The 27,324-nt window shown below is 42.7% G+C and overlaps 1 protein-coding gene across 2 annotated transcripts in view; it reads right to left on the reverse strand.

Moving 5' to 3' along the window:
- The window catches only part of SHC3 (SHC adaptor protein 3), a 50,817-nt gene extending 32,607 nt beyond the window's left edge, over positions 1 to 18,210 (reverse strand). The window contains exons 1-2 of one of the 2 annotated variants that reach the window (XM_083404019.1): positions 18,085 to 18,210; positions 16,065 to 16,914 (exon numbers count right to left, since the gene is read on the reverse strand). In XM_083404019.1, the coding sequence (XP_083260145.1) occupies positions 16,065 to 16,586 (522 nt within the window). In that variant the 5' untranslated portion in view covers positions 16,587 to 16,914; positions 18,085 to 18,210. The remainder of the gene's footprint in view (positions 1 to 16,064; positions 16,915 to 18,084) is intronic. The other variant, XM_083404020.1, reaches the window with a different exon arrangement.
- Positions 18,211 to 27,324: the final 9,114 nt, after the last annotated feature.

Genomic DNA, 27,324 nt, shown 5'->3' on the forward strand with positions numbered 1-27,324 from the left:
CTTGTACAGCAATGTGATAACACAAAAATGGCTTCATTAAAAAATATATCCAGGGTGTTAATTGCACATGAGGGAAAGATATGAATATGTGTGTTTTCAGATATATTCATGTGTGAAAGAAGATCTCTTAATATGCAGTTCCCATATCTGAATTATGTTCTAATGGGTGAGATTTGAGCACCGGAGAATGACAAGCAGTCATAGAGATTTAAGGCTGCAATTTAATCTAATTCTTCAATCTCAGGAGGGCGTGGATGACGAACAAGAGAAAGGCATTAAATTCCTTTAATAGTTAACAGAATAGCTGGTGGGCTATGCATTTGCTTTGTAAAGGAAACTGTACTATTAATCTGCCATTTAAGAAATATAAAATCAAGAGCTCTGCAGTAAAAAGTCTCAAATCCACATCCACCTTGGATGCTCACTGCAGCTTCTCACCAGTTTCGTAGCTCTGTGGAGGGGAGAAATTTAGTTGCCATTTTGCCCTTCTTCTACTAAGAGCGTTCTCAGCATATACTATGATCTTCCTAGGTCACACAGAGCAGTCTGGTTGTGATAGGATTGCCAGAGGCAACCCTAACTCATTGACTTATTGATTTGCTAAGCTGAAGTGGGAAGTCCTCTGTAGCCGCTGTAGAATGTTACTTGCCCAAAAATAGAAAGAAGAAGAAGGGATAGAAGAACTTATGAAATATGCAGAAATGGCGAAACGTACAGGAAAAATAAGAAATCGAGATAACAAACTTTTTATAAAAGAATGGAAATGGTTTACGGAATATCTACAAATAAACTGTAAATAGATAAGAACATTGGCAGTTATCAAACCTGCAGTTTTATAAGAGTAGATATTTAAAGCAGATGAAAAAATGAGTAACTTAAGTCAATTCGGAATATGCAGAAAATATAAAAAACAAATTTAAGGAACCGCAGAGAGAGGGGGAAGGAATGATTGTAAAATTTTTGAGATGTATAAAACTGAAAATCATAAATAAAATAATAATAATAAAATGAAGTGGGAAGTCCTACAGGTTTCCTTGCAGGATTAGTGTTCATCAGGCATGCATGTTTTTGCAATGTCCATATGATGCCATTGACTTCAAAATGCCAGCCCAAATTCCACCCTTTCCTGTTTAATCTGGATTCACCCTTCCAAGCTGGGGATTCAATAAGTAATTTTTTTAAAAAAATGCTGCCAATAATTTATTTGCAGTATCTCAAATTAAGCCCCCCTATGGAAGCCCTCTTCATCTTCAGAGAAGAAAAAGCAAATGGTCTAAATGACCTGCTTATCGAGCATTCGTTCTGATTTAACTGGAAGGAGGGTGAAGCGAGGTATTTATTGTGCATTTATTATGATTTGTTTGCAGAGAGGTCAGAGAGCAAGTGTTATCCGACATCTTCCAGTCCATTTTCCCATCACTTTCCTTATCGCCAAAAGCCTAATCTTCTTAGGAAGTGATCAGCTGGAATTCCACAGCTGGAATTCCACAGCTGGAATTTCCTGGTACTGTATGTGATTGAATTCTACCGCAAAACAGAGAGCACCTAAAAACACCCATAGACTGTGTCCATTGCCATTACCCATTTACAATTCAAATTTCAGAAGCAAGATGCACATTAAGCTCACAATTTCTTTGCCACCTCATTTGAAACGAGCCGAGAATACTTGAACAAAACAGATACCGTCCTTTAGGTTGGGGGGGGGGGAGGAATATTTTGGCCAAAAGCAATTCTTTAAATGAAAACTGGGAGGCTCGCTGCAAGCTGCTAAATTTTAGCAAATCAACTCAGACAGATAATAAGGAAAGCAAGGTTGGCACATGAAAGTTTATATTTGTTCATTTCCTGAGCCATAGATAGCGCTCACTATAATACATCAAACTCCATGGCACAAGTTAATCAATGTAATACGTGTTATTGCACGAACATATTGTGTTAGTGAATACAGTGGTACCCCGCAAGACAAATGCCTCGCAAGACGAAAAACTCGCTAGACGAAAGGGTTTTTCGTTTTTTGAGTTGCTTCGCAAGACGAATTTCCCTATGGGCTTGCTTCGCAAGACGAAAATGTCTTGCGCCTTTTTTTTTTTCTAACCACCAATGCATTCCTATGGGAAACCGTCAATACACAGTGGTGCTTCGCAAGATGAAAAAAGTCGTAGAACGAAAAAACTCGCAGAACGAATTAATTTCGTCTTGCGAGGCACCACTGTACATCACTCCTTCTAATAGTGAACTCAGACAGTGAGCGCAGACAGGGTTGCAAGCCCAAAGGTGGCTTCTGTAAGGTTACCAGATTTTTTTCAATGAATCCGGAGATACTTTTCAACTTCCTACTAAATAGATGGATTTTGTCAGGGGACTGATTTGTAAATACGGGGACTGTCCCCAGGAAACGGGGACGTCTGGAAACAAGAGTGAGGTGTGGGTTCACATTAAATAGCTGTAAGACCAAAAACAGCAAGACTTAATAACACTCAGCATTTAAATAAAACCAACAGTTTTTTAAGTAAACATAAAAAAAAATAGATTTACATGTCTGAGTAGGCTTGGGACTGTGGGGGTGGGAGAGGAGGGTTAAATTTCCCCCTCCATCTACTGTTTTTCCCCCCAATCAAAGTGCTCCCCTAAAGCTGCTATTTAGGGCGGCAGAGAGGACATAAATAGGTGTCATATGTTTTGTTCAATGTGGCAAATAACAGCTGAGGCAGGAGCAAAGGTTATTATAGGAAATTTTGCAGGGAAAAAGTTTAAAACTAAGCAACCTGAATCAGGCCTCCTTAGGACACTATTAACACTCTCTGAAGTACTAATAAACAATGATTATTCTGTTCCTACATAAAACACATGGGAAGGTGTATATTGTGGGTGCAAGGGTGCAATTGTAGAAATTCAGTATTTAATATTGTTCTTAATGCGGGGGGGGGGTGTTAAACTGCAGAGCCTAGGGCTTGCCAATCAGAAGGTTGGCGGTACTAATCCCTGCGATGGGTTGAGCTCCCGTTGGCTCAGTCCCTGCTCCTGCCCACCTAACAGTTCGAAGGCACGTCAAAGTACAAGTAGATAAATAGGTACTGCTCTGGCGGGAAGGTAAACAGCGTTCCCGTGCGCTGCTCTGGTTCGCCAGAAGCGGCTTAGTCATGCTGGCCACATGTCAAACACCAGCTCCCTCGTCCAGTAAAGTGAGATGAGAGCGCAACCCCAGAGTCGTCCGCGACTGGACCTAACGCTCAGGGGTACCTTTACCTTTAACAGTATTAAAGTAATATTAATATAGTATAGTGTTCAGTACTATAATATCTCAAGAAAGAGTGACCAAAGTAAGAAACAAAACAATGAAGATTTTTGTGGCACCTTAAAAGCCTATATATATATATATATATATATATATATATATATATACAGTATATAATATGGTGTAACCTTTTGTGGACTGGAGTCCAATTCATCAGATGGAGTGGACTCTGGCTCATGCAGACTTATGCCATAATAAATTTGTCAGCCTTTAAGGTGCCAAAAGACTGTTGTCATTGCTGCAACAAACTGGCATGGCTTCCCATCTGGAAATTGTTCTAATGAATCAATACCTCTCTAATGGCCATTTCTCATTATAGACTGTACTTGAATATGTGCCCTGTCCTGGATTTAAAAATAAAGGGAGGAAGGAAAAGAGATGGGATGGAAAATTCTAAAAACATAAGGCACCATCCGGCAGGAATTTCCCTCCATAAATCCCCATTAAACTGGAAAACGGAACAGCAATTGTTTATTGTTACGTACTTTACTGTTCAAAAGCCGACAAGAATGTTATGCTTTGGCTGTAGTGTCAACTCAGAAAAACAGCAACTGCTACAATCAAATGACACGGCATTGAAAGGCTTTCAGATTAGATTAATTTTTTGTTTACTGTTCTTTTTGTAATTGTTTATATTAGGGTTTTCGTTACTGTGATACAATGTAAAAACAAACCAACCAAAAACAGATACAGTCATACCTCGGGTTACAGATGCTTTAGGTTGCATTTTTTTGAGTTATGGACCCACCAAAACCCGGAAGTACCAGAACGGGTTACTTCCGGGTCTCGGTGGTTGCGCATACGCATAAGCACTAAATTGCGCTTTTCACATGCGCATAAGCGTCAAATCGCAACCCACGCATGCGCAGATGTGGCTCTGCGGGTTGCGAACACTGAGGGTTGTGAACGTGCATCCCGCACGGATCACATTCACAACCCGAGCGTCCACTGCATAAAGTAAGACCAAAAAAAAAAAAAAAAGTACTGGAAAGAGGATTACGCACAAATATTGAGACAATTGACTCATGTGGAAAATACATATATATCATTGGATAGGAATGAGAGGATGAAAAACGTGAAAAAGGGAGGCAGAAAATAAAGTAAGAATGTCTTATAGCTTAAACTACAATGGTACCTCGGGTTACAAACTTAATTCATTCTGGAGGTCCGTTCTTAACCCGAAACCATTCTTAACCTGAGGCGCGCGATTTCTGTTCTCATCCTGGGGCAAAGTTCGTAACCCAAGGTACTACTTCTGGGTTAGTGGAGTATGTAACCCAAAGTGTTTGTAACCTGAAGCGTTGGTAACCCGAGGTACCACTGTATATACTTTTACTCTTCTCCTGTGAGGTCATCTAATTACATCAACTTGCCAGCTGAGTCCCAAAGCTATGAACATCGTTCTGCCACTGAAACATCTACGTAGGACCAGTCACAATGGTCTCACCATGGACCCAATACCACAGTTCCTAGTCTATCATTGGATCTGTTACTGACACCTTGTTCCTGCCCTGATGCAGTTGCACCAACATCCTGCAAACTCTTTAAAACAGGTGCCCAGTAAAGTGGCAACGCATTGGCAAAACCCTATCAGATTTTGTTGCATGGCATCAGAAGCCATTTCGGCGCAGCAAACGTTGATGCAACAATTTCCCCTCTGTTGCTTGTCAAGGACATTTAGGGGCAACGCTTGTGGTAAACTGGGCTGGGAGGACAAATGGTACTCTTTAATGGATGAGTTCAATTCCAGAAATGACTTCTTTAAAAAAAATCAATCTCCACAGTGCACACATTTTGATTCCCTGCCTCCCCCAGTGCATTAGAGCTTTTTCTTCTTTTTTGTTGGCATTTTGCAATGCTTCTGATCAACCCTTTGTCTGTTTGGTTCTTTTAAATAAATATAGCTTTTAACTAATTGGGTCATTGCTCAGATCGCTGCTCCAGGGAGCACAGTCCGGCGGCTCAAGAGCACAGCCCAGCACTGATGCCACGTCAAATCCGTATCCAGCCTTGGAATCACAGGGCAGCCTTGGACAGGATGAAGCCTTGGAGGAGAGAAGCAAGAACAGGCCCAAGAGAAAAAATGCAAAAAGCAATATGTGTAGTAAAGAATTATTGCTGTAACAGCCAAAGCTAAAGGAAGGGATACCAGAACTGATTTGATTAGCACAGCAAAGAAAGGAAATGGTTTTACTGAACGCTGCAGCAGAAACGGATGTGGGGCTTTTTATATTAAAAAAATGAAACAAATTTGTACTTAAATATTGTACTTCACCTATCACAAGATAATACCAAGGGGGGGGGGGAAACAAGTTCCCATACAGAAACACCAGGATGCATTGTTTTATACGCTGTGCATAGATCCCTCAGAAACCAGGCCATATTTTTGAATTCTACTGCGTGGCTATGAGTCAGTGTGTGTTATTTTAGGCTCTCCTTTAAATAGCACAAAAACTGTTTGCAATTAATTGCCTGATCGATGTCTGAGGCGGTAACGTGTAGCACTGCACTTCAAACACTTCTTAAGAATGCACTATAAATAAGTGATAGCAAAACCATAATAGCAACTATTGGACAATGGCTGCGATGTAAAAGAGACGAGGGAAGAGAGATGTCAGCCCGTGCAATATTCATTTGTGCATCAGTTCAAAGTACAGTAGTTTGGATCTCGTGTCCAGGTCACTTAAGGAAGTAGGTGGGGGTAGACTTGGACCAATTGACCTACCTTAAGAGAACTGTAGCAAGAATTAACCAAAGAGACAATCTGCAAAACCCATCTGCGTAGAAGTGACATGTAAATGGTTTGCAGTAACAACTATTCCCATCCCTCTTTGCAAAGCCTTGAAAAGCCTCTCTAGAGAGTGGGGAAGCCTTCTGAGCCCTATGGAAGCCCAGGGGCTATTGGAGATGCTGGAAATTGCCTGAAATTGGTTGGAGGATCACCCAGCTATCATTTCTGTAAGTCCTTAGCAAAAGGAACAGCAACAATGATTTAAATCGCATCATCAGTCTATGAATTGCTTTACAAAGTAACAGGTATCGTGTTGTTGTTTTCAGAAAGACACACCTCTCGGCTTCAAGCAGCTTACAATCTAATCACAAACAGCAAGAGGAAACATTGGGGGTGAATGAAAAGAATTATAGGCGCAATTGTATTGAATTATTCTGCCTGGTCACACACAGAGGTTGCTATTTGTTTTTGCAGTAGCAGTTCCCGGCGATGTGGGGTGGACAATTTTCTGCCGAAAAATGTCCAGGGATAGATTCCCACCCACCCACCCCCGCCCAGCTTAGTAACAATGAATGTGTGCCAGCTGTAAATTCAATATTAGGCAATCTTGGTAGTTTCAAAGTTTTTGGCCTTGTTTACTAAATACAAGTAAAATAAATATGACAAACACTCCCTAGTGTTCTCTGCTGATTCTGATGCAAACTGACCAATTTCCTATGCAAATTAGCCTTATTTTCTAGTAAACCCTCCACGAAACCCACAGGATAGAAACCAGCAGCAAAAGATCAAGCAAATAGAACAAACTCACAGCTGTACGAAAAGTTTCAGATCTTAAACAGCAAGGCGGCAACCCCATAATCACCTTTGACTGGACTTAACCATCCAGGGGTCCTTTACCTTTACATTTAGTGATTATAATTTAAAAGCACACTGCCTCTGATGCTGGAAATTCTATATCTTGTTATCGTCACCCCTGATAGCCTTTCTCTCCATGAATCTGTCTAATCCCTATTTTAAAGCAGACCAAGTTGGTGTGCAAGAGCACATGGAAATGTATTCCATATTAATTCTGCTCTCTGTAAAGTGCTTCCTTTTGTCTGTTCTACATTTTCCACCATTCAACTTCATTGGGTGACCCCAACGTCTATGATGATGATGATGAGAGAGGAAGAAAACCGCTTCTCTGTCCATTTTCTCCACACTGTGCATTGTTGTATGTATAGACCTCTATCATGGTCCCCCTTGCTCAACTTTTTTCTAAACTACACAGCCCCATCATCATCATCATTTAAAATATTTGTAAAGTTTGTACTGTCCTTCATCCGAAGATCAAGGATGGTTCACAACAGAAAAATACAAAATGAGAATACAAAATACATAACAAAACAAAAACAAACCAGTAAACCCTCCCCAAACACATTAAAAAAGCTATAGAATGTTAACCAACTGAACACCTGGTTGTAGAGAAATGTTTTCACCTGGCACCTAAAGATAGGTAATGAAGGAGCCAGGCAAAACTCCCTGGGGAGAGCATTCCACAGACATAAGGTAATTAATTGTTCCAGCCCCTTGATCATTTTAACTGCCTTTTACTGATCTTGTTCATCCCTTTTTGATATCCAGTAAAGAAGACTGGAGGGACGCAGGTGGCACAGTGGGTTAAACCACAGAGCCTAGGACTTGCCGATCAGAAGGTTGGCAGTTCGAATCCCCGTGACGGGGTGAGCTCCCATTGCTCGGTCCCTGCTCCTGCCAACCTAGCAGTTCGAAAGCACGTCAAAGTGCAAGTAGATAAATAGGTACTGCTCCGGCAGGAAGGTAAACAACATTTCCGTGCACTGCTCTGGTTCGCCACATGACCCGGCCACATGACCCAGAAGCTGTACGCCAGCTCCCTCGGCCAATAAGCGAGATGAGCGCCACAACCCCAGAGTCGGCCACAACTGGACCTAATGGTCAGGGGTCCCTTTACCTTTTAAAGAAGACTGGACACAGTACTCCAAGTGTAATTGCACAGTAATGGCATTATAATATTGGTCATTTTATTTTTTATCCCTTTTCTAATATTTTATAACATTGAATTTACCCTTTTCGCAGCAACAATTCACTGGGTTGATATTTTCTTTGAGCTACTCTCAAAACCCCAGAGATCCCTTTCCTGGTAATTCAACACAGGCTCAGGTCCCAACAGCATATATAGGAAATTTGGACCTTTGGCCCTAATACATTACACATGCTTTTGCTGAACTGCATTTGCTACTTTAATGCCCATTCACCGAGTTTGGAGAGATCCCCTTTGTTTGTTTTAACCACCTTGAATAGTTTGGCATCATGAGTCTTCTGCAAACTTGGCCACCTCACTTTTTAAAAAGTGGAACGACATTTATCAGTTTCCTGTCCTCAGGCACAGAGATCAATCTTAGAGACAAGCTACATTTTTGTTGTTGTTAGAAGATGAGCAAGATATATAGGGATCCAGTGATTTGTTAAGTTTAAGTTTGTCAATAAGGCATATTCTTTCATCTCTTATTACCAGTACTTGTCTCAGTTCTTCAAGCCTCTTCCTGAAAATATCAGTTATCTGCCCCGTCTTCTTCTGTAGCAAAGACAGACACAAAGAATACATTCAGATTCTCTGCAATATCCTTATTCTCCTTTATCACAGCTTTAACTCGCTTGTTGTCCAATGGTTCAAGTGCCTAAATAGACACTTCCCTACTCAATTACATTAGTCAAGAAACAGCGTTTTGAATACGTTATAAACATACAACACCAGATGGCGCTGGAGAGCAAAAAGAAAATCTAAGCAATTTTCCATAGCGTTTTTTTCTTTCATTATAGTGATTTAATTTCCGACGTATTTATAGCGGGGGGGGTGTGCCCTGTGTGTAGATCCATTCCTCATGTATTTAATTTTTTTTTTTTTTTTTTAAGAATAATGTTGGTCTCTTCATGTTTTAAGCAATATGTTCTTCAAATCCTCTCCCCCATCCCTTATTCTCTGCTTGGACCAATTTCCCCAAAGTTTGTGTTTGTGATCTAGTTAAGATTCCTGCATTGAAGGGGGTTGGACTAGATGTCCCTTGGGGCTACTTCCAACTCTACAGTTCTATGATTCTATGATTTGGGCAAGACATTGATTTTCTGAAGGAAGCCTCCATTCCCATAATAGCTTCCTTGACTCTGCTGGTGTCCTCTTGGACTGCAGAGCAGGGTTGGGGAGAAATTCAACTCAGTTTATACCTAAAAATGAATCTACCTTATTCCTGCTTTCTGAAACAAGACATAAATTGAAACACAGTATTCTCTTGAAAGTCACATTTCCTTGCATGTTGCAGTGTACTTCTCCAGTCAAGTAATGTATATAAAAGTGCATATACTAATGTAATGGGTGCATAAAAATGCATAGTCCTGAAAACAGCATACAAAAATGCATTACAAAGAAGGGAAATTTACTTTGCAAAAATGTGTACGTTAGGCAAAAATTGCACTAAAATCCCAATGAATTTTTATATGGATATATATGTGTGTGTGTGTGTGTGTAAACTGATATGTAAATGTGGAGAAGTGAATTTCAGACCTAAGAAACTGAAATAGACTGATTCAATCATCCCTCCTGGAGAGCACATTTCCTAATCTGCACAGGTACGCATTCTACCTGAGCTTTTATTATTATGATTTTGAATAACCCCATCCCCAATACTTTATGGAGAGTATTGGTTTAAAGAGGTTTAAAGACTCTCGAAAGGCAAATCTTTAAAAATGTAGTATAAACACCGACAACTGGGAAACAGTGGCCTGTGAGCGCTCCAGTTGGAGAACAGCCTTCACCAAAGGTGTCATGGACTTTGAAGAAGTACGAACTCAGGACAAGAAACGTGCTAAGAGGAAGGCATGCTTGGCAAACCTTCACCATGACCAACTCCCTCCTGGAAACCAATGTCCCCACTGTGGAAGGACGTGTGAATCCAGAACTGGCCTGCACAGTCACTTACGGACTCATTGTTAAGACCGTGTTCATGGAAGACAATCTAACTCGGCCACAAGTGATCGCCAAAGAAGAAGAAGACTTTATGGACAGATGTGGCCCTCTGGCCATTCTTTTCAGCTTCCTTTTTATCAATCCCTTCGTTGTGAGTAAGCTGCCACTTTGGAAGTCAAATGCAAATTCCTTGGAAATTGTCCACTTACATCTATATTGAATTTAGTAGCCCAGTGGCCATGGGTGGTTCAACAATACCTACATCTCGCAATACAGAGGATTAAGTCCATGTTCATGTCCAAGAACTTTTATGATGACCCGAGACTATCTTCCCCAACCGATTGTGAGAAGATGCAAGTCAAAGAAAATTTATAAATAGTCACTGGAAGTGATAGGAAAATCTGTTACTTTTGGTTCCTCTCAGTTTCTCATTTTTCCAATCTTAACTTCAGATCTTCACATTTCCATAACAGTTTGTGATTTCTTTTAAAAAAAAGTCTTCATGAAAATTCATCAGCATTTTAGTGTGAATTTCTCCTAAATGCTGTTTTGCTTGCAACCTAAAATGTGTCCATTTAAATGGATAATTATTTGGCCTCTGTTTTGTGCAGCGCTTCTGTCACTGGTAATGTGCGTAACATTTCTCACAGAGAACATTTCTAGTGATGCTCAGTAGGGTTAACATACATGTTTAGCATCCGATTAATATATTCAGGCTACTTTTAAAAAAATATGTGTCATAATCAGAGATAGTGATAATGAGAGATACTCTGCTTCAGTTCAAATTCAGCCCAGATGCTAATTTCTAACAATTATCATTGCAAACCAGGTATTGTAATTTTTCTACTTCTTCTCCAGTATGGTTCATAATATATGCTAATATGCATCTCTCTCCTTTGAATTTGCCTTCAACATGATACCGTGCCTCAGAAGTGGTATAATGTCTCAACAATGTGTCAGGCTTTTTAAAACCTCGGTTCTTAATAATTATATACTCCAGCTTCAGGCTGCAAGCCTATGTAGTTATGTGATTATTTATTTTGTCTGTTGACTGATTGATGTAGGGCTTTTTTTTTAATCCCACTTTTCTTTAATTAAAACACAAACATCTTACAGACACACCAGGACTACTGAAATCAGCAAGATGTATGTAAACTTAACTGTGTAGTGATCTGCAGGTAATTTGTTTTAAAATATCTCTAATCATTTGCGCTAAAAGAAAGAACTAAAGCAGAAAGACACACACACGCACAAACAGTGCTTTTTTCTAAAAGAAATGTTTAGGGGTACTCTCATTTTGACTCAAGAAAATCACCATTTTATAGTTCAAATCGGGGGGGGGAAATACTGTACAGTAAATGGACAAAAGTACACAGATTTACAAAATGTTTAGGGGTATGCGTACCCCTGCGTACCCCACAGAAAAAAGCATTTTGTGTGTGTGTGTGTGTGCATGCACACGCATGCGCACGCACACACACACACACAAACATATATATGTACTTGATAGATAGATAAGATGCCAAGCTAATTTTTATCCATTTTTCATTTAAAAGAAAGATTTGTCTCATACAATATGTGTGATTAGAAAAGTCATAACTGCAGCTCAGGTCTAGTCACAGGGAACCTCACACATAACAACTGATAGCACAGTCCCATTTTCATTATAAGGCATGTCCAACCTGTATAATCTGGTCTGCATGAGCACTGGGATGTGGATGTATGTTCAAATGAGCATTTTCACTTTCATTGACTAGGTGCCTAGAAGGTTGATTCCATGAGTGGATTTCTCTTGTTCTATTTTCCCCGTTTGCGTGTTCAGACCCAAAAACCTGCCCCCTAAATAAATTCACACTTGACTCAAATTTTGATTTTGGTTTTTGGCAGAATTTAGGCCACAACTTTATTGATTACAGAAAGTGACTGGTTGCATAGGCTCTGGTTCGACTAGCTCCCTGTACCGTTGCAGGTAGCGCTGACCCAGGGCACCAGCATAGGTCAGCCAAGGGTGAACACCTGGATAAGCAGAAAGCCAGGTACAGGCTAACTCCGCCACCCAAATGCCCCCCTGGACTCAGGCACGGGCACAACCCCCTCACAGGGGTTGACCAAACCATCGAGTCCCTGGATTCCTTTAACGAAGGGGTGTCAAACTCAAATTCATCAGGGGCCGCATCAGCAGTTTGGTCACCCACAAAGGGCCGGTTGTATCTGTAGGACTATGTGTCCACTCTTTATTATCATAAATTATTGTCACTGCATTCAATTATTACTGTGTTTTGTAATAATGTAAGTAATAACTAGCTCTGAAAGTACAGTACAGGAGAGAAGGGTTACAGTACAGGAGATACGGGTTCAGGCAGCCATTGGATCTGTCACATCACAGGATGGCATGCGCTCAATATAAAAACAAGTGGAGGTTTCCTGAATGCATGTAAAGTGGAGAACGGCCGGCGCCGCTAGAGGGCAGACATTCTCTGGCTTGTAGGCTGCCGCACATGCGCTGAACAGGCGGCTTTCTTGTGTCAAAAAAAAAGCGAGAATAAAGGTGAAGGCTGGCGGCCGGCGGCGGCTACACGGGTCACATGATGAGGTCTGGCGGGCTGGATTCGGCCCACGGGCCTTGTGTTTGACACCCGTGCTTTAACGGAATACACTTCACATAGGGATGGCGAGAGCATTCTCCCATCCCTATCACCTGAAGCAGAGCCTATCCACAACCTTACAAGTTGTGACGATTTGCTACGCGGCAGGCAAAACCCAAATGGCAAGGGCCAATCAGCCAAGTGGGGGAAATTCCTGCCGTTCCCCTGTCCCAATGACCGACGACACACCACAGCATAGGAAGGTCAAGCGCAAAGCCCTAAAAGTAGGGAGAGGTTGGCAGGTGGTCCGAATGAACGTGCCAAAAGAGGAAGCTGCGGGTCACATGCATGGGTATAAATAGGTCCTTCAAACCGTTTGGACTGCGTTCCATTGGCCAGATTGCACCCAGCAACAAGGAACCTACCAATCAAGTGTTGTAGCTGTCCAAATGTACCCACCCACAACACAGGGTGTCAAACCGTTTGGACTGCGTCCCATTGGCCAGATTGCACCCAGCAACAAGGGACCTACCAATCGGGTGTTGTAGCTGTCCAAATGTACCCACCCACAACACAGGGCGTCAGTTGTCTAGGTCTCACCACAATACGTATCCTCTTCAAGGGTGGACCTGATATACCATATGAACTAGCATCATGCATTGCACGGTGAATTTTGAGTGTCTGCTCAGAAAATTCTAGAATTGCTTTGGTTCCTCTTACCACTGAATTGTTGGGAACTAGTGTGTCGAACCACACATTTATCAAAAAATGGTCCATTTTGCTCTGTATTGTTAGCGCTGACTTTGACACTGTTAGCAGACACTGGGAATGAATCAGTAGATATTGGAAACGAAGGAAGATTTTCCCCGAGAAATTAGAAAACCAATGGTGTAAAAGCGCTTACCATTTCACAGAATCAAAGGCTTGAAGGAGAACAAGAAAAGGGTCACAAAGTTCAGCTTCTCCCTCTTTATTTGTTCTATAACCTGGAACAACTGCACATCACATTTTCCCGTTGCAAGGAACATAAAGCTCTCATACATCACCATCCAGTATCAAATACTAAACAGTATAGCTATCTGTCAAAATGTTTTAAAAGCCAGGGTAATATGACCAAAGCAACTGAAAACTTTTAGAAAATGTCCACCTTTTTAATCTACTATGATTATGTCTATAAATAAAGCATGGCGGACGAGACGGGCGAGGAATTATGAAAGCGTAGTTGACGAGGACGGAGCCTCGTGTTGAATTCTCAGCAGTTCTATTGTTGATAAGAGTTTGCCATCTATTTGGCAAAATTCATATCTTTCTGAAAGAAGCCACCAAAAGTACTTGTAGTTTTTCTGTCACCTGTAAAATTATAGCCGTGTTGATAGTTAATAATGAACTGCCCTTTCAGTGTACCCTGCCTATGTGCCGGTTTTGAAATTTTGATTGGACGTAATCTCTAAAATACAAAAATGTTTTTAACGTAAGAACTTCTATTCTCATGCGTGCGAATGGTGCACTTATAGATGAAGAGTCAGATATAATTAAGAGAAGGTATAACCTAAGAAGAACAGCTTTCGTTTGGTGCTTTATGATCAGTAAATGAGCAATACAAAGATTTTGTCCATCCATGGCGTCATGCCTATCAGCCGGTATTTTTTTATATATGTGTCATCATGACATGACTTACATTTGACAGTTTAAACATCACTGGAATCAATATTGTGATGTTTTTCTATTTCTTGCTTTCTTCTTAGTTCTCAAGTGATCGTGTAATAATCCCTAAGCCCTTCTGTTCACATCATCTGTCTATCGACAGTGGCCTGGTCCCCATCACCGAGATGCTATAAGCTATGCATGCTTAGAATTGACACTAACCACAGCTGGGTGAGAGCTAGCCTCTCAAAGGTACTATTACCAGGGTTCGTTTTTTCAGCCAAAGCTCACAGGAGCTCAGTTCTGGCACCTCTCAGGTGGACACCATTGCCATTCTAAGAGAACAAGGGAGAAGTTCGTGGTGAGCTCTGGCACCTCTTTTTCTAGAAAAACGACTACTAACGCACTGGCTACTACCACTAGCAGTAGTATCTTGCCAACCATAAAGCACAAATATTGCACAAGTTTCTGGAATCAGGTGGATTTTGTGGGCAACAAAATACTTATGAGATATGACAGAGAACAGCTAGTCTGAGGCACAGTGTCAACTTACATGCCTCCCTCATTGTCAAATAGCACACAGTATGTTCTGAAAGGTAGCGATGAAGATCTTATTTCACTTCATGTGCTGTGGTCATTTTAATATGGGAGACGAGAACATCGCCCTTTTTGGAGATGCTTCTTAATGAACCCACTTGTTGTAATTACCATCGTCAAACAATCCCCACACCTCTCATGTCTGCCAAAAGCACGCAGTCAAGATAGATATTTAACAAGATATTTAATACAAAATTACAACCAGTGGGACTAAGGTTAAAGGTTTGCACATTATAGCCCTACTTGGAATACTGTAGCTTTTCCCTTTGAAATCAACAGAGCTATCATGAATCTCTCTCTCTCTCTCTCTCTCTCTCTCTCTCTCTCTCCATATCTATAAAATTTTTGCTTAGTCCTTTAGGATACAACAAATTAATGTTGCTGAAAATCAGTACAGTTACACAGAATTTATTGTTTGACAGAGTGATTTTTTCAGCCAGGTAACAGAGCACACACGGAAATCTCTAGTTGCTACAAAGTAAGCCATCAGTCTCACCATAATGCCTTACATTCTACCTGGTTAGAGTACACTTTTAAGAACACTGAAATATGTCTCAGCCATATTGGCCTAGAAATACCCTGGGATTTTTGCTCTGCACCTAAACTATCAGTGTGCTGAAAAGAAATACTGTTAAAAGTGGCTGAAAGGCTGTTATGTAAAACAAGACTGCATTTTATCTGCACCAATTGGAAAAAGAATATTCAGGTTTGCAAAATATGACAAATACTGCAAGCTGTGGCTTTTTCTCCACCAAAAACCCCAAACCACATACACTTGCAAATGAAACAGACACACACACATACACACACTGAAGATATTTCATGCTTGAAATATGGCAAAGAATAAACGCAGGTTCAATATGCATAAACTCTTGCTTCTTCTATTAAACCCGACATATGAGAAATCATTATGCACAATAAATTTGCCCTATTCTGGGGGAGAGGGAAACCGAAGACTTTTGCTTTAGAAATATTCCTTTCCCACTGTTTTAAATCATGTTAACTGCCAACGAGTCAGCATGCACGCTTCCTTAATTAAAACAAATTAACGTGGATTTCTGACAACGTCTTTCTGCTCTTAACAATCTTCGCAGTGCTTCCAGAAATGAAATGTGCCAAGAGAAAACCTTCCAGCCTGCCTACCTGGCTGCTGAAATAAGAAAAAGATTCCCCACCACCACCACCCTCCAATTGATTAAAACAATAGAAGGGAAAATAAAACAGACCAACCTTCACAATGTACGTCACTCCAGGTCCCAGGATCTTCTCGTTCGAATGCAGCCACCCTTGGGAGACTTTGCTGGCAACGTTGCTCCCTTGATTCCAGTCTTCGCCTCCCAGGTTCATTTCCTCTGACCATGGTTTTTTCCCTGTGTTCATCTTGCTCTTGTCCTGCTGAGAAGACGGAGTGGCAGAGGCAAGGTTACATGTGTTGTCTGAAGCCTCTGCTGCCGAGCTCCCCTGCAACTTGGAGGCAGCAAGCTCCTTCACTGCAGACGAGAGGTTCTTGATACCCGAAAGGCTGCCTGAATGGGAGAGTTTCAGGTGGGACACTTTGTGCATGAGAGTGCAAATGGCGGTGGGTCCATCTTGGTCCTTCTGGAGAACCTCAGGAGAGACCAGGTACGGCGACGGTGTTGACGTTGGACCAATTGATGAGACCTTGCTGTTCATGGACAAGTTATGGATAAGATCGTCAACCGATGTCACCGAATCATTCCTGAAGCGGTTATATTTGGTACGTTGAAGCATTCCCTTCTATCACAAACCTTGCATATGTTCTGACAAACCAGGGAACTCCTGTGCTAACATAGCAGGTGATCCAGAATATCAGCGATGGCTAGTGAACATTTGGCAATGGGGCAAGATAATAATATTTTTTAAGTTGCTAAGATTTTTTTTCCAAGGGATTTTTGCTTAAGGTTCCATGGTCAAGATGGGTGCAGCGATAGTTTTCTGTGCAAGAGAACGATCCCAGTCCTGCTCAGAGCTGCCAAGTCTCTCACAGCAGAAGCATGACTCACACAAATGAGAAGGACCCTTTTCAACAAAAGGCTCAGTGAACGCTGCAAATCACTTCCTGTAGGGGGAAAAATCCACCCACTTACAGCACACTACCACCAATCAATTCTCAAATTTCCTTTTCCTCTCTTAAACAGATTCTCCCCCATCTTTCCTTCCTACCCCATTTTTGCAACCAAAGGTGAGTGCCTGCAATAGTTCTAAGTATAACTGCGTTAACCTCCCCACCGCCACCCAAACTACTTTTTCATTTTCATTTCCCCCCCCCTTCTGTCCTGTACTGATGACTTTATACAGCATGCCTTAGTCAGGCAGGAATAAAGTAACAATTCCATGAGCAACCTTCAGGCAAACCCACCAGCATACAAATACCTGGAAAGGAGGATTGCAAATTCTGTGTGGGTTGAGAAATTTATATGGTAAATAACCTAGTCTTTTTCTTTCAGGTAAGCATTAAAACTGTGCTGCTCTTTACCATAATTGCCACATTACAGTTTTTCTTTAAAAATCGTGATGCCATTATGCTTTTGCTTTTTTCATTTCCAAGAGGAAAAATATCTTTGGGAGGGTTTTTCAATGCAGCATTACACTGAAAACTTTTGGCTGGGCAAAAAATGCACCCATCCGTGTGTTTGGTAGGGGGGTGAGTGTGGCAGTGGCAAGAGGCTTCTAAAACCAGGTTGCTTTTTCTCACACCATTTAATGCAAAGGAGATCTTCACTTTACCTCTCGATACTAAATTTAAATCTTGAAAGCTAAGAAATACGAGAGGATTATTCAAGAGTACTTAAGGCAATGAGCTGATGCCTCGCTTTCAAAAATGAACATGAATACAAAAGGCAATGCTTCAATGCAGTCATAAAATACACTTACTTGAAAAGACCCTCAACTCACACACCAAATCCCCCGATTTGTTGCAGGCAGGCAAAATTTAACATTAGTCTGACAACCCAATATTAACCATACACTAAAGGACTGAGGTTTGTTTAAGCAGTGTATGGATTTCAGTTACTGATGCTGCAAGAAAACAGATTCAGAATGGCACCGCAACTTTTTGAAAAGCAAATAAATAAAACTGCAACATGCAAGTCAACAAATTTCCCAGAGGGTAGCCCACACTCCTTTTTCGTACTAAAGGCTTAAGCACGGAAAATGCATCAACGCAGTAGCATGCTTCACTGCACGTATCTTATGAGAAGAATTCATGATACATAAATGAAGGCAGCACCTCTGATCCCAGTAGCGATGAATGAAAATGTCCTATTCATTGTAAAAGCAGGTTTCTAGTGATCTGCAGAGTAGCTTTTCAGCACACTGCAAACCTGCTACAACATCCAAACTGCATTTGTTCCACCCCCCCCCCACTCCGCCCCTGCTTCCTCCTGCTACCCTAGCAACAGCAAATATACATCGTATAGATCATTTCTGGTCTTGTGTTCAGCAACAAGCTGGAATCTCTGTCATTCAGAAATGATTCCCTTCATTAGAAGTAGATTTTAAAAAAACAAAAAACCTGGAAAATGTGAATGGAATTCTCTGTATATCTGAATGAAAGAGCTGGCTAGCATAGCAGCATTTCTGTGAATGAAGCCCGGCCTTGCAGCCTCTGCCAGGCAATCCCTTGGATGCTAAGTATCTCAGCCAATAAGAAACAGTCTGGATGACTCATTCAACAAAGACTCTCTAAATAGTGGAATCTTCCATTTCACACACAGGTAGAATTTATATATACATATACACCAACTTCAAAAGAGATAAACGTGACCTTCAAATCAAAAATACACGCTTGTTTACAGAAGGTATTTCAAGCGATTTTTATTTTGTTTTATTTTTTACAATGTGTATTTGAACTGTTTGGGTGATAATGTGTTTCACCCCTCAAATAGTCATTTAGTTGGTTTAGGCATCCTGAGGATAGGAACGTGATCATACATACGTAGCTGCCTATGAATTCACATCGCCAGGTACACTGGGCAAAATTCGGTCATGGGTCAGCTCCCTTGTAAAGAGAGGCTAGACTGTTTTGGTACTTTTCAGTTTAGGGACAAAAGGTGGTTAAGGACAAAAGTGATGTTAATAAAAGGATGCTTGGTGTTAAGATAATGGATAGAGAGAAGTTATTCTCCCTCTCTCATAATATTAGAACCTGGGTCATTCAGTCAAAATGACTGGTCCAAGAGTCGAGGCAGATCAAAGGAAATATTCTACATGGTTCATTGTTAACTTATGGCATTCAATGTTTTGAAGGCAAGTGCAGTGGAAGGCATGTACAGGGGAACCTTGGATGCGGGTGGCGCTGTGGGTTAAACCACAGAGCCTAGGACTTGCCGATCAGAAGGTCGGCGGTTCGAATCCCCGAGACGGGGTGAGCTCTCGTTGCTCGGTCCCTGCTTCTGCCAACCTAGCAGTTCGAAAGCACGTCAAAGTGCAAGTAGATAAATAGGTACCACTCTGGCGGGAAGGTAAACGGCGTTTCCGTGCACTGCTCTGGTTTGCCAGAAGCGGCTTAGTCATGCTAGCCACATGACCCAGAAGCTGTACGCCGGCTCCCTCAGCCAGTAAAGCGAGATGAGTGCCGCAACCCCAGAGTCGGCCACGACTGAACATAAGGGTCAGGGGTCCTTTACCTTACAGTGGAACCTAGGGTTGCAAATGTGGTCCGTGCGGGAGGCACATTCGCAACCCACAGCATTCACATCCCGCAGTGCTGGGGGATATCAGGGCCATAGGTTTGAGTCCCACGTTGGGCAAAAGATTTCTGCACTGCAGGGCATTGGACTAAGCTACCCTCATAGTCCCCTTTTGAAGTGGGATTAGAGACATTTATGGAGAATGTGGAAGAGCGATCTGAAGTTTACAGCATGTTATTCCTTGAAGGAGAACTACGGTGGTACCTCAGGTTACAGACGCTTCAGGTTACAGACTCCGCTAACCCAGAAATAGTACCTCGGGTTAAGAACTTTGCTTCAGGGTGAGAACAGAAATCGTGCGGCGGCAGCAGCAGGAGGCACCATTACCTAAAGTGGTGCTTCAGGTTAAGAACAGTTTCAGGTTAAGAACAGACCTGTGGAACGAATTAAGTTCTTAACCCGAGGTACCACTGTACTTGAAAATGATTTACAGATGGTATTTAACTCTGAGTAGAGTTGCTAAGATGTATAAGACTGAATCAGATAAGTACTGGAGATGCGATGAGACTGAGGGTACGTTCTTTCATATGTAGTGGACCTGTAAAAAGGTAACAGTGTATTGGGAAATAATTTATAATGAATTGGGGGGGGGGGGGATTAAAAGCACCTTTCCAAAACAAAAAAACACCAGTTCTTTTCGTTGGGGATAATTCAGATGGAAATTCCCAGGTTCTCAAAAAAGGTTATTTATGTATGCCACTATGGCGGCCTGTGTTTTGTTATCCCCAAAATGGAAAATGAGCAACTAAAGAAGAATAGCAACTTAAACTGAGCGGGTTATAAATACTAAATTATTATTATTATATCAGGAACCATGGGGGAACTCGAGTCAATGTGCATCAGCCGAGTTCCCCCTATTGGTGGTTTACCCTTACAGGACTCCCTGCAGGAGTAAGATACAGTCTGTTCAATTTCCAATGCCTAAGCCAACACCGCTCACATTCTGTAACCAATAAAGTTGTGGCCTAAATTTTGCCCATTAACCATTAACCTAATATACTGTGTACATGTGCCATTATTCTTCACGGGGCGGGGGGCTTGGGGTCTTGACATGCAAGTGGTCCCCACTGGAGGAGTGGTATGGCCCTAGCCCCCGTCTGGGCATGGATAGGATCCACTCTTTCTGGAGCCTTTGAACAGGATACAATCACCCCTCCAACCAAGACTAAGCTTACCCAATGCCTATCTGCCTTACACAGACATAACACACACAAAAATGAAATATTTTACAGAGAGTGGGTTTTTTATGGTGGGTCCTTTGTAGTCGAGAGAAAGATTGGGCTAGGCACACGCCCAGCCTTTTTTTGCAAGGCAGATTACAGAACTTCGGAGAAAATTAATCCATCATGGCCTCTATATGGTTAAAATGTGCTGACTCTCTTAATGGGGGCAAAATATCTCTGCCATTCATTTTTTGCCTTTTATGAAGACCCAGAAGAAGAAGAAGAAGAAGAAGAAGAAGAAGAAGAAGAAGAAGAAGAAGAAGAAGAAGAGTTTGGATTTGATATCCCGCCTTTCACTCCCTTTAAGGAGTCTCAAAGCGGCTAACATTCTCCTTTCCCTTCCTCCACCACAACAAACACTCTGTGAGGTGAGTGGGGCTGAGAGACTTCAAAGAAGTGTGATTGGCCCAAGGTCACCCAGCAGCTGCATGTGGAGGAGCGGAGACGCGAACCCGGTTCCCCAGATTACGAGACTACCGCTCTTAACCACTACACCACACAGGCAGTTTTCCTGTAATCATCCCCCCCCCCCATTAAGATTGATACATGACAACTCTCTAATGCAGATGTGTGGAACCTTTGGCCTTCCATATGCTGCTGAACTACAACTCCCACCATCCCTGGCTGTTGGCCATGCTTGCTGTGGCTGATGAGAGTTGTAGTTCAGCAAACATCTGGAGGGCCATATATTCCCCACGCCTGCTCTAAGGCCTAGATGCCTCTCAAAAAATTATTGTTGTTGTTGTTGTTTAGTCATGTCCGACTCTTCATGACCCCATAGACCAGACCAGAGCATGCCAGGCACTCCTGTCTTCCACTGCCTCCCACAGTTTGGTCAAACTCATGCTGGTAGCTTCGAGAACACTATCCAACCATCTCATTCTCTGTCGTCCCCTTCTCCTTGTGCCCTCCATCTTTCCCAACATCAGGGTCTTTCCCAGGGAATCTTCTCTTCTTATGAGGTGGCCAAAGTATTGGAGCCTCAGCTTCACGATCTGTCCTTCCAGTGAGCACTCAGGGCTGATCTCCTTCAGAATGGATCGGTTTGATCTACTTGCAGTCCATGGGACTCTCAAGAGTCTCCTCCAGCACCATAATTCAAAAGCATCAATTCTTCGGCTATCAGCCTTCTTTATGGTCCAGCTCTCACTTCCATACATCACTACTGGGAAAACCATAGCTCTCCACAATTACACTAAAGTTAATACCAGTAAGGGGAAAAATTGGCAACCATAACAGAAGGAACAGTGGTCCAAAAGATCAAGAAGCCAAACTTGTCTGTGGAAGAACTAGGTTCAGTTTCCATGTTGACAGCACCATAGATTCAATATGTGGCCTTGGGCAAATGACATTGTACTCAGCTTTGGTTTTCCATCTGTAAAAGAGGAAATGGCAGCCACCTGCCTCATAGGACACCTGTGAACACAATACTGGAAAGCGCTTTGAAAAATGAATAAATAGTGCAATTTGAGAGGATGGTAAAGGTGGTTATCGATGCATGAGGCTGCAGACTTCCCTGTCAAAAGGGAAAGAACAAGGAAATGGAGAAATGTCACTATGAAGCTCTAATTCTGTCCACCCGGATCCTTGTAGGTTACCAAAAATTGATCTGCACATCACAGTGGACCACTACTGAACAAAAATCGATTTCTTTTCTCTATGCCTTAATAAGAGCTGAACTATCTACCTGAGCCTCCTGAGCACTGGAAAAACAGAGTTCACATGAACCTCTGGTGAGCTCTGTGAGGTGGGAAATGAGTGTTGACCATCATTGAGGACTCCTGACTTTTAAGCATTTAGCAACATTTATTATTATTATTATTATTATTATTATTATTATTATTATTATTACATTTTAAAATAAAGTGAACGCAAGCCCTCAGTCATTTTGATGTGACTATTCCTTTCTGCCCACGCACAGCACATTTCCTCTGACACACATGCCCAGCCATGTGAATTTCCAAAGGCGAATCAGAGCCGCCATCGGCATCAGGAGAAAAAGCTGTTGCTGTTGGGCGTTCTGATTCAAAGCATTCCTGAGAAAACAAATTCATGAATGGGCTCGCAGCAATCAGATTTCTCCACGCTGGACGTTTGGGTTTATTCTCATTGGACGAGAAGGCACCGAACAGTTCTTAGGCTACCGCAACAGCAAGAAGCAAGAAGAGGATGGGAAGAGAACATTGCCTTTTCCTTGTTTCGCTAATTCAGACTTGTGTATTACAATAAAGCAGCCTTGCAGCCTCCCCCTTTATATGCACTGTATCCATGGCAATTTTGTTGCTATGGGTGGGCCCCATACACACATCGCTGCCTTATCTGGCTTGGGAAGTTGCTCCTATAAACGGACAGATTAGCAAAAACTGCAGCACAAATGCGGCACAGAATCCTGAGATCTGGCCTTGCAAGCCGTTGTCAATGGCTGTGAAGCCTTGCTGAGCTGTGGGCTCACGCTCCAATTCCAATTCCTGGGAAATAAACCATCACACCAACAATGAATGCACGTGCTCCATTTTAACGTAATGGCTGTAACAATGGCCCGGAGGCTTGAAAAAGAGCTTTGCCATTCACGTGGCAGCTCCAAAACTGGAAGCACAAGTGAGTTGTACTGTATCCTGTATCCTGTGTGAGGTACACTGGCCTGTGGAACATGCTGAGACTCAACATACATTTTATCGGCCTCTCTCTGTGACACACTATTGTACCATTCCAGGGTTCAAGACAGAAAACAGAAGAGCTTGTAGCTCCCAGGGCTGCACGTGCACTGTAAATTGAAAGGACGTTTAATAACAGCAATAATAATAATTTTTATTTATACCCCGCCCTCCGCAGCCAAGGCTGGGCTCAGGGCGGCTAACAAGCAATAATAAAAACAAGTGAAGGGCTTTAAAGGTCAAAACCAGCACCTTAAATCTGACCTGGGAGCCAGTGCAGCTGGAAAAGCACTGGATGAATATGCTCCCATGGCAGAGACCCTGTGAGGAGCCTCGCTGCAGCATTCTGCACCCGCTGGAGTTTCTGGGACAGCTTCAAGGGCAGCCCCATGTAGAGCGAATTACAGTAGTCAAGCCTGGAGATGACCGTCGCATGGATCACTGTGGCCAGGTCGGGGCAGGAAAGGTAAGGGACCAACTGCTTGATGCGGCGAAGGCGGAAAAATGTTGCCTTGGCTGTTGCTGTAACCTGCGCCTCCATGGAAAGGGAGGCGTCAAGGATTACACCCAAACACATAACTTCCCCCATAGGATCTTGGGAAGTGTAGTTTACCTTTCACTTCCCAATATTCTTTGGGGGAAGCCATATGTTCAAAATGTATGGTGCACAGACAGGAAAACAGATACCCCTGCCGCTCTAAGGGGCAGCCTTTTCTGCCTCCTGGGCAACTGGGGAGTGACTGAGTTGCACTGTCTCCATCCTGCTGTAGATATAGGTCATCAGAGTGCCCAAGACTAATTTAGTCCCAGGATTCAATTATGCATCCTTGCCATGTGATAGAAGGTTCCAGACAGAACTGCAATCGTTCTTCAAACCTATTTTCAGCTCGTTTTCTGCATCCTGTATATCCAGTGCTTTTTTTCTTTAAAAAATGTTTAGGGCAGGGGTGGTCAACCTGGTCCCTCCCGCCCATTAGTGGGCGTTTTAGGATTCTAGGTGGGCACTGGGGGTTCTACAGCGCAAGCGGAATCCTCCTTCCATCGAGCGCTGGTGGGCGGTAAGGAAATTTTACCATCAAGAAAGATGCATTAGTGGGCGGTAGGTATAAAAAGGTTGACTACCCCTGGTTTAGGGGTACAGTGGTACCTCAGGTTAAGTACTTAATTCGTTCCGGAGGTCCGTTCTTAACCTGAAACTGTTCTTAACCTGAAGCACCATTTTAGCTAATGGGGCCTCCTGCTGCCGCAGCACCACTAGAGCCCGATTTCTGTTCTTATCCTGAAGCAAAGTTCTTAACCTGAAGCACTATTTCTGGGTTAGCAGAGTGTGTAACCTGAAGCATATTTAACCTGAAGCATATGTTACCCGAAGAACCAGTGTACAGTGGTGCCTCGCAAGACGAAATTAATTCGTTCTGCGAGTTTTTTCGTTCTACGAGTTTTTTCGTCTTGCGAAGCACCAATGTGTATTGACGGTTTCCCATAGGAATGCATTGGTGGTTTTAAAAAAAAAGGCGCAAGACGTTTGTCTTGCGAAGCAAGCCCATAGGGAAATCCGTCTTGCGAAGCAACTCAGAAAACGAAAAACTCTTTCGTCTTGCGAGTTTTTCGTCTTCCGAGGCATTCGTCTTGTGAGGTACCACTGTACTCTTATTTTCATACTCATATTGAAATACTGCCCCTCAATGAGGCCAAACTTAGATTCACAAAATGTTTAGGGGTATGTGTACCCCTGCGTACCCCCAGAAAAAAAATGCATTGCTTATATCCTTGCATCCTGATTGCTTCATAACAGGAAGAGAGTGAGCCAATCTCTCCTGGGGGAAACACAGAGTTTGACTTGATGCAGGAGACGAACCGTCAAATTCCCGTTCACTCTTCAAAATCCTTATTAATTACATTCTATCCATATCCGTGTCCGGAGTCTACAAATTAAAACGAGCAAGAATATTAACTTAATTTGCATGTCATCAAAGGCGGGTGGGTTAGATCTCGTTAAAAAGGAAAAGGGGGGTGCGCTATCATTTAGGCTGGCGTCCTTTCCAATAAGACGGCCTGCCACTTAGACCGGCTAGCATTTGAGGAATCTTTCTTTTTTCAGCCCTCTTGGTACGAAAAAGAAGCCCGGCGCTTGGAGGGTTAATCTGGTGAGTCGTGACTACTTGTAACTGTCAACTTCTCTCCCAGGATAAATAATTAAAGCTTCAGGAAGAACAGGCACACAGGAAGCAGTGGAGATTGGATGTACGTAGGTGTGGAAGGCATTCATTCTTATCCAATCAGGGAATAAAGAGCACATTATTCATGCAATCTGGTTCATTCACTGCTACGTGACCTGAACTACAATGGGCGAGAGAGGCTGCAGCATCCAGTGCGGAGCTGGGAAACGCACAAAAGGAGGCAAAGAGGAAAGAATCCGAACTGTATCCAACGCGACGTTCCGGGCAGAAGAACAAAACGCTGCGCTGTCAACGTGCACCTTATGCCTGAGACAAGCTCTTGCAAAAAACATGTATTGTTGGTTCAGGAGTCCTCCCCCCCAATTCCAAACTCTGAGAAAGCTGTAAAAAGAAAGAAGCAGAAGATATGTGCAGTGGCGTAGCGTGGGTTGTCAGCACCTGGGGCAAGGCAAGTAATTTGCACCCCCTAACCCATGGATTTGCGCCCCCTAACCCTAACCCCCAGATGTTGCGCCCGGTGCGGCCGGCCCCCCCTGCACCCCCCACGCTACGCCACTGGATATGTGCACGGAGTCACAAAATTAATAAGAATCAAAGAAATGTTCCAGGTGGGAGTGGTAAGTCGCTGTCAAAGATCACTGAAATTGGGGCAGAATGCCTTTCCGCCGTCAATATCTGACAAATGTGAGGTGATGGGTGCTCCGAACGTCGCAATAAGGTGCTTTGAGCACAGCAGAAGACAGAACAGTTCTTCCAGGATAAAGAACTGTTTCAACGATCATTCTTCATCAGCTGGCAATAATATAAAATGAAATCCATTACATTCAAATACAATACAGTGGTACCTCTGGTTGCAAACAGGATCCGTTCCGGAGCCCTGTTCACAACATGAGCAGAATGCAACCCACATCTGCGGGTCGCAATTCGCCGCTTCTGCGCATGCTTGTGACGTCATTTTAAGCATCTACGCATGCGGCGAAACCCGGAAGTAACCCTTTCCAGTACAGTGGTACCTCGGGTTATTTATGCTTCAGGTTACAGATGCTTCAGGTTACAGACTCCGCTAACCCAGAAATAGTACCTCGGGTTAAGAACTTTGCTTCAAGATGAGAACAGAAATCGTGCAGCGCTGGCGCGGCAGCAGCAGGAGGCCCCATTAGCTAAAGTGGTGCTTCAGGTTAAGAACAGTTTCAGGTTAAGAACGGACCTCCAGAACAAATTAAGTTCTTAACCTGGGGTACCACTGTAATTGGCAGAAATTTCTTTTTCTGTCACCACTCTGGTGTTTCAGTACTTCCGGGTCGCCGCAGGACGCAACCTGAAAAGATTTAACCTGAAGCAAACGTAACAAGAGGTATGACTGTTCAGAGATTGAAATGACAGGCCTGCATATAAACAACCAAAACCTCCTTTTCTCTCTCTTCTGCCTGTTTCCTGTGCCTCATATTAGCTCGTTTTAAATTTACTTCCCACTTTTCGGTATAATCCCATTAGGAGCCTTCAGAAGAGGCTGGAGAAGCTTGGAGAAGAGGAGGTTAAGGGGTGATATGATAGCCATGTTCAAATATATAAAAGGATGTCACATAGAGGAGGGAGAAAGGTTGTTTTCTGCTGCTCCAGAGAAGTGGACACGGAGCAATGGATCCAAACTACAAGAAAGAAGATTCCACCTAAACATTAGGAAGAACTTCCTGACAGTAAGAGCTGTTCGACAGTGGAAT

Source organism: Podarcis tiliguerta, assembly GCF_965153285.1.
Source record: "Podarcis tiliguerta genome assembly, chromosome: 11".
In the NCBI taxonomy this organism is placed as follows: Eukaryota; Metazoa; Chordata; class Lepidosauria; order Squamata; family Lacertidae; genus Podarcis; species Podarcis tiliguerta.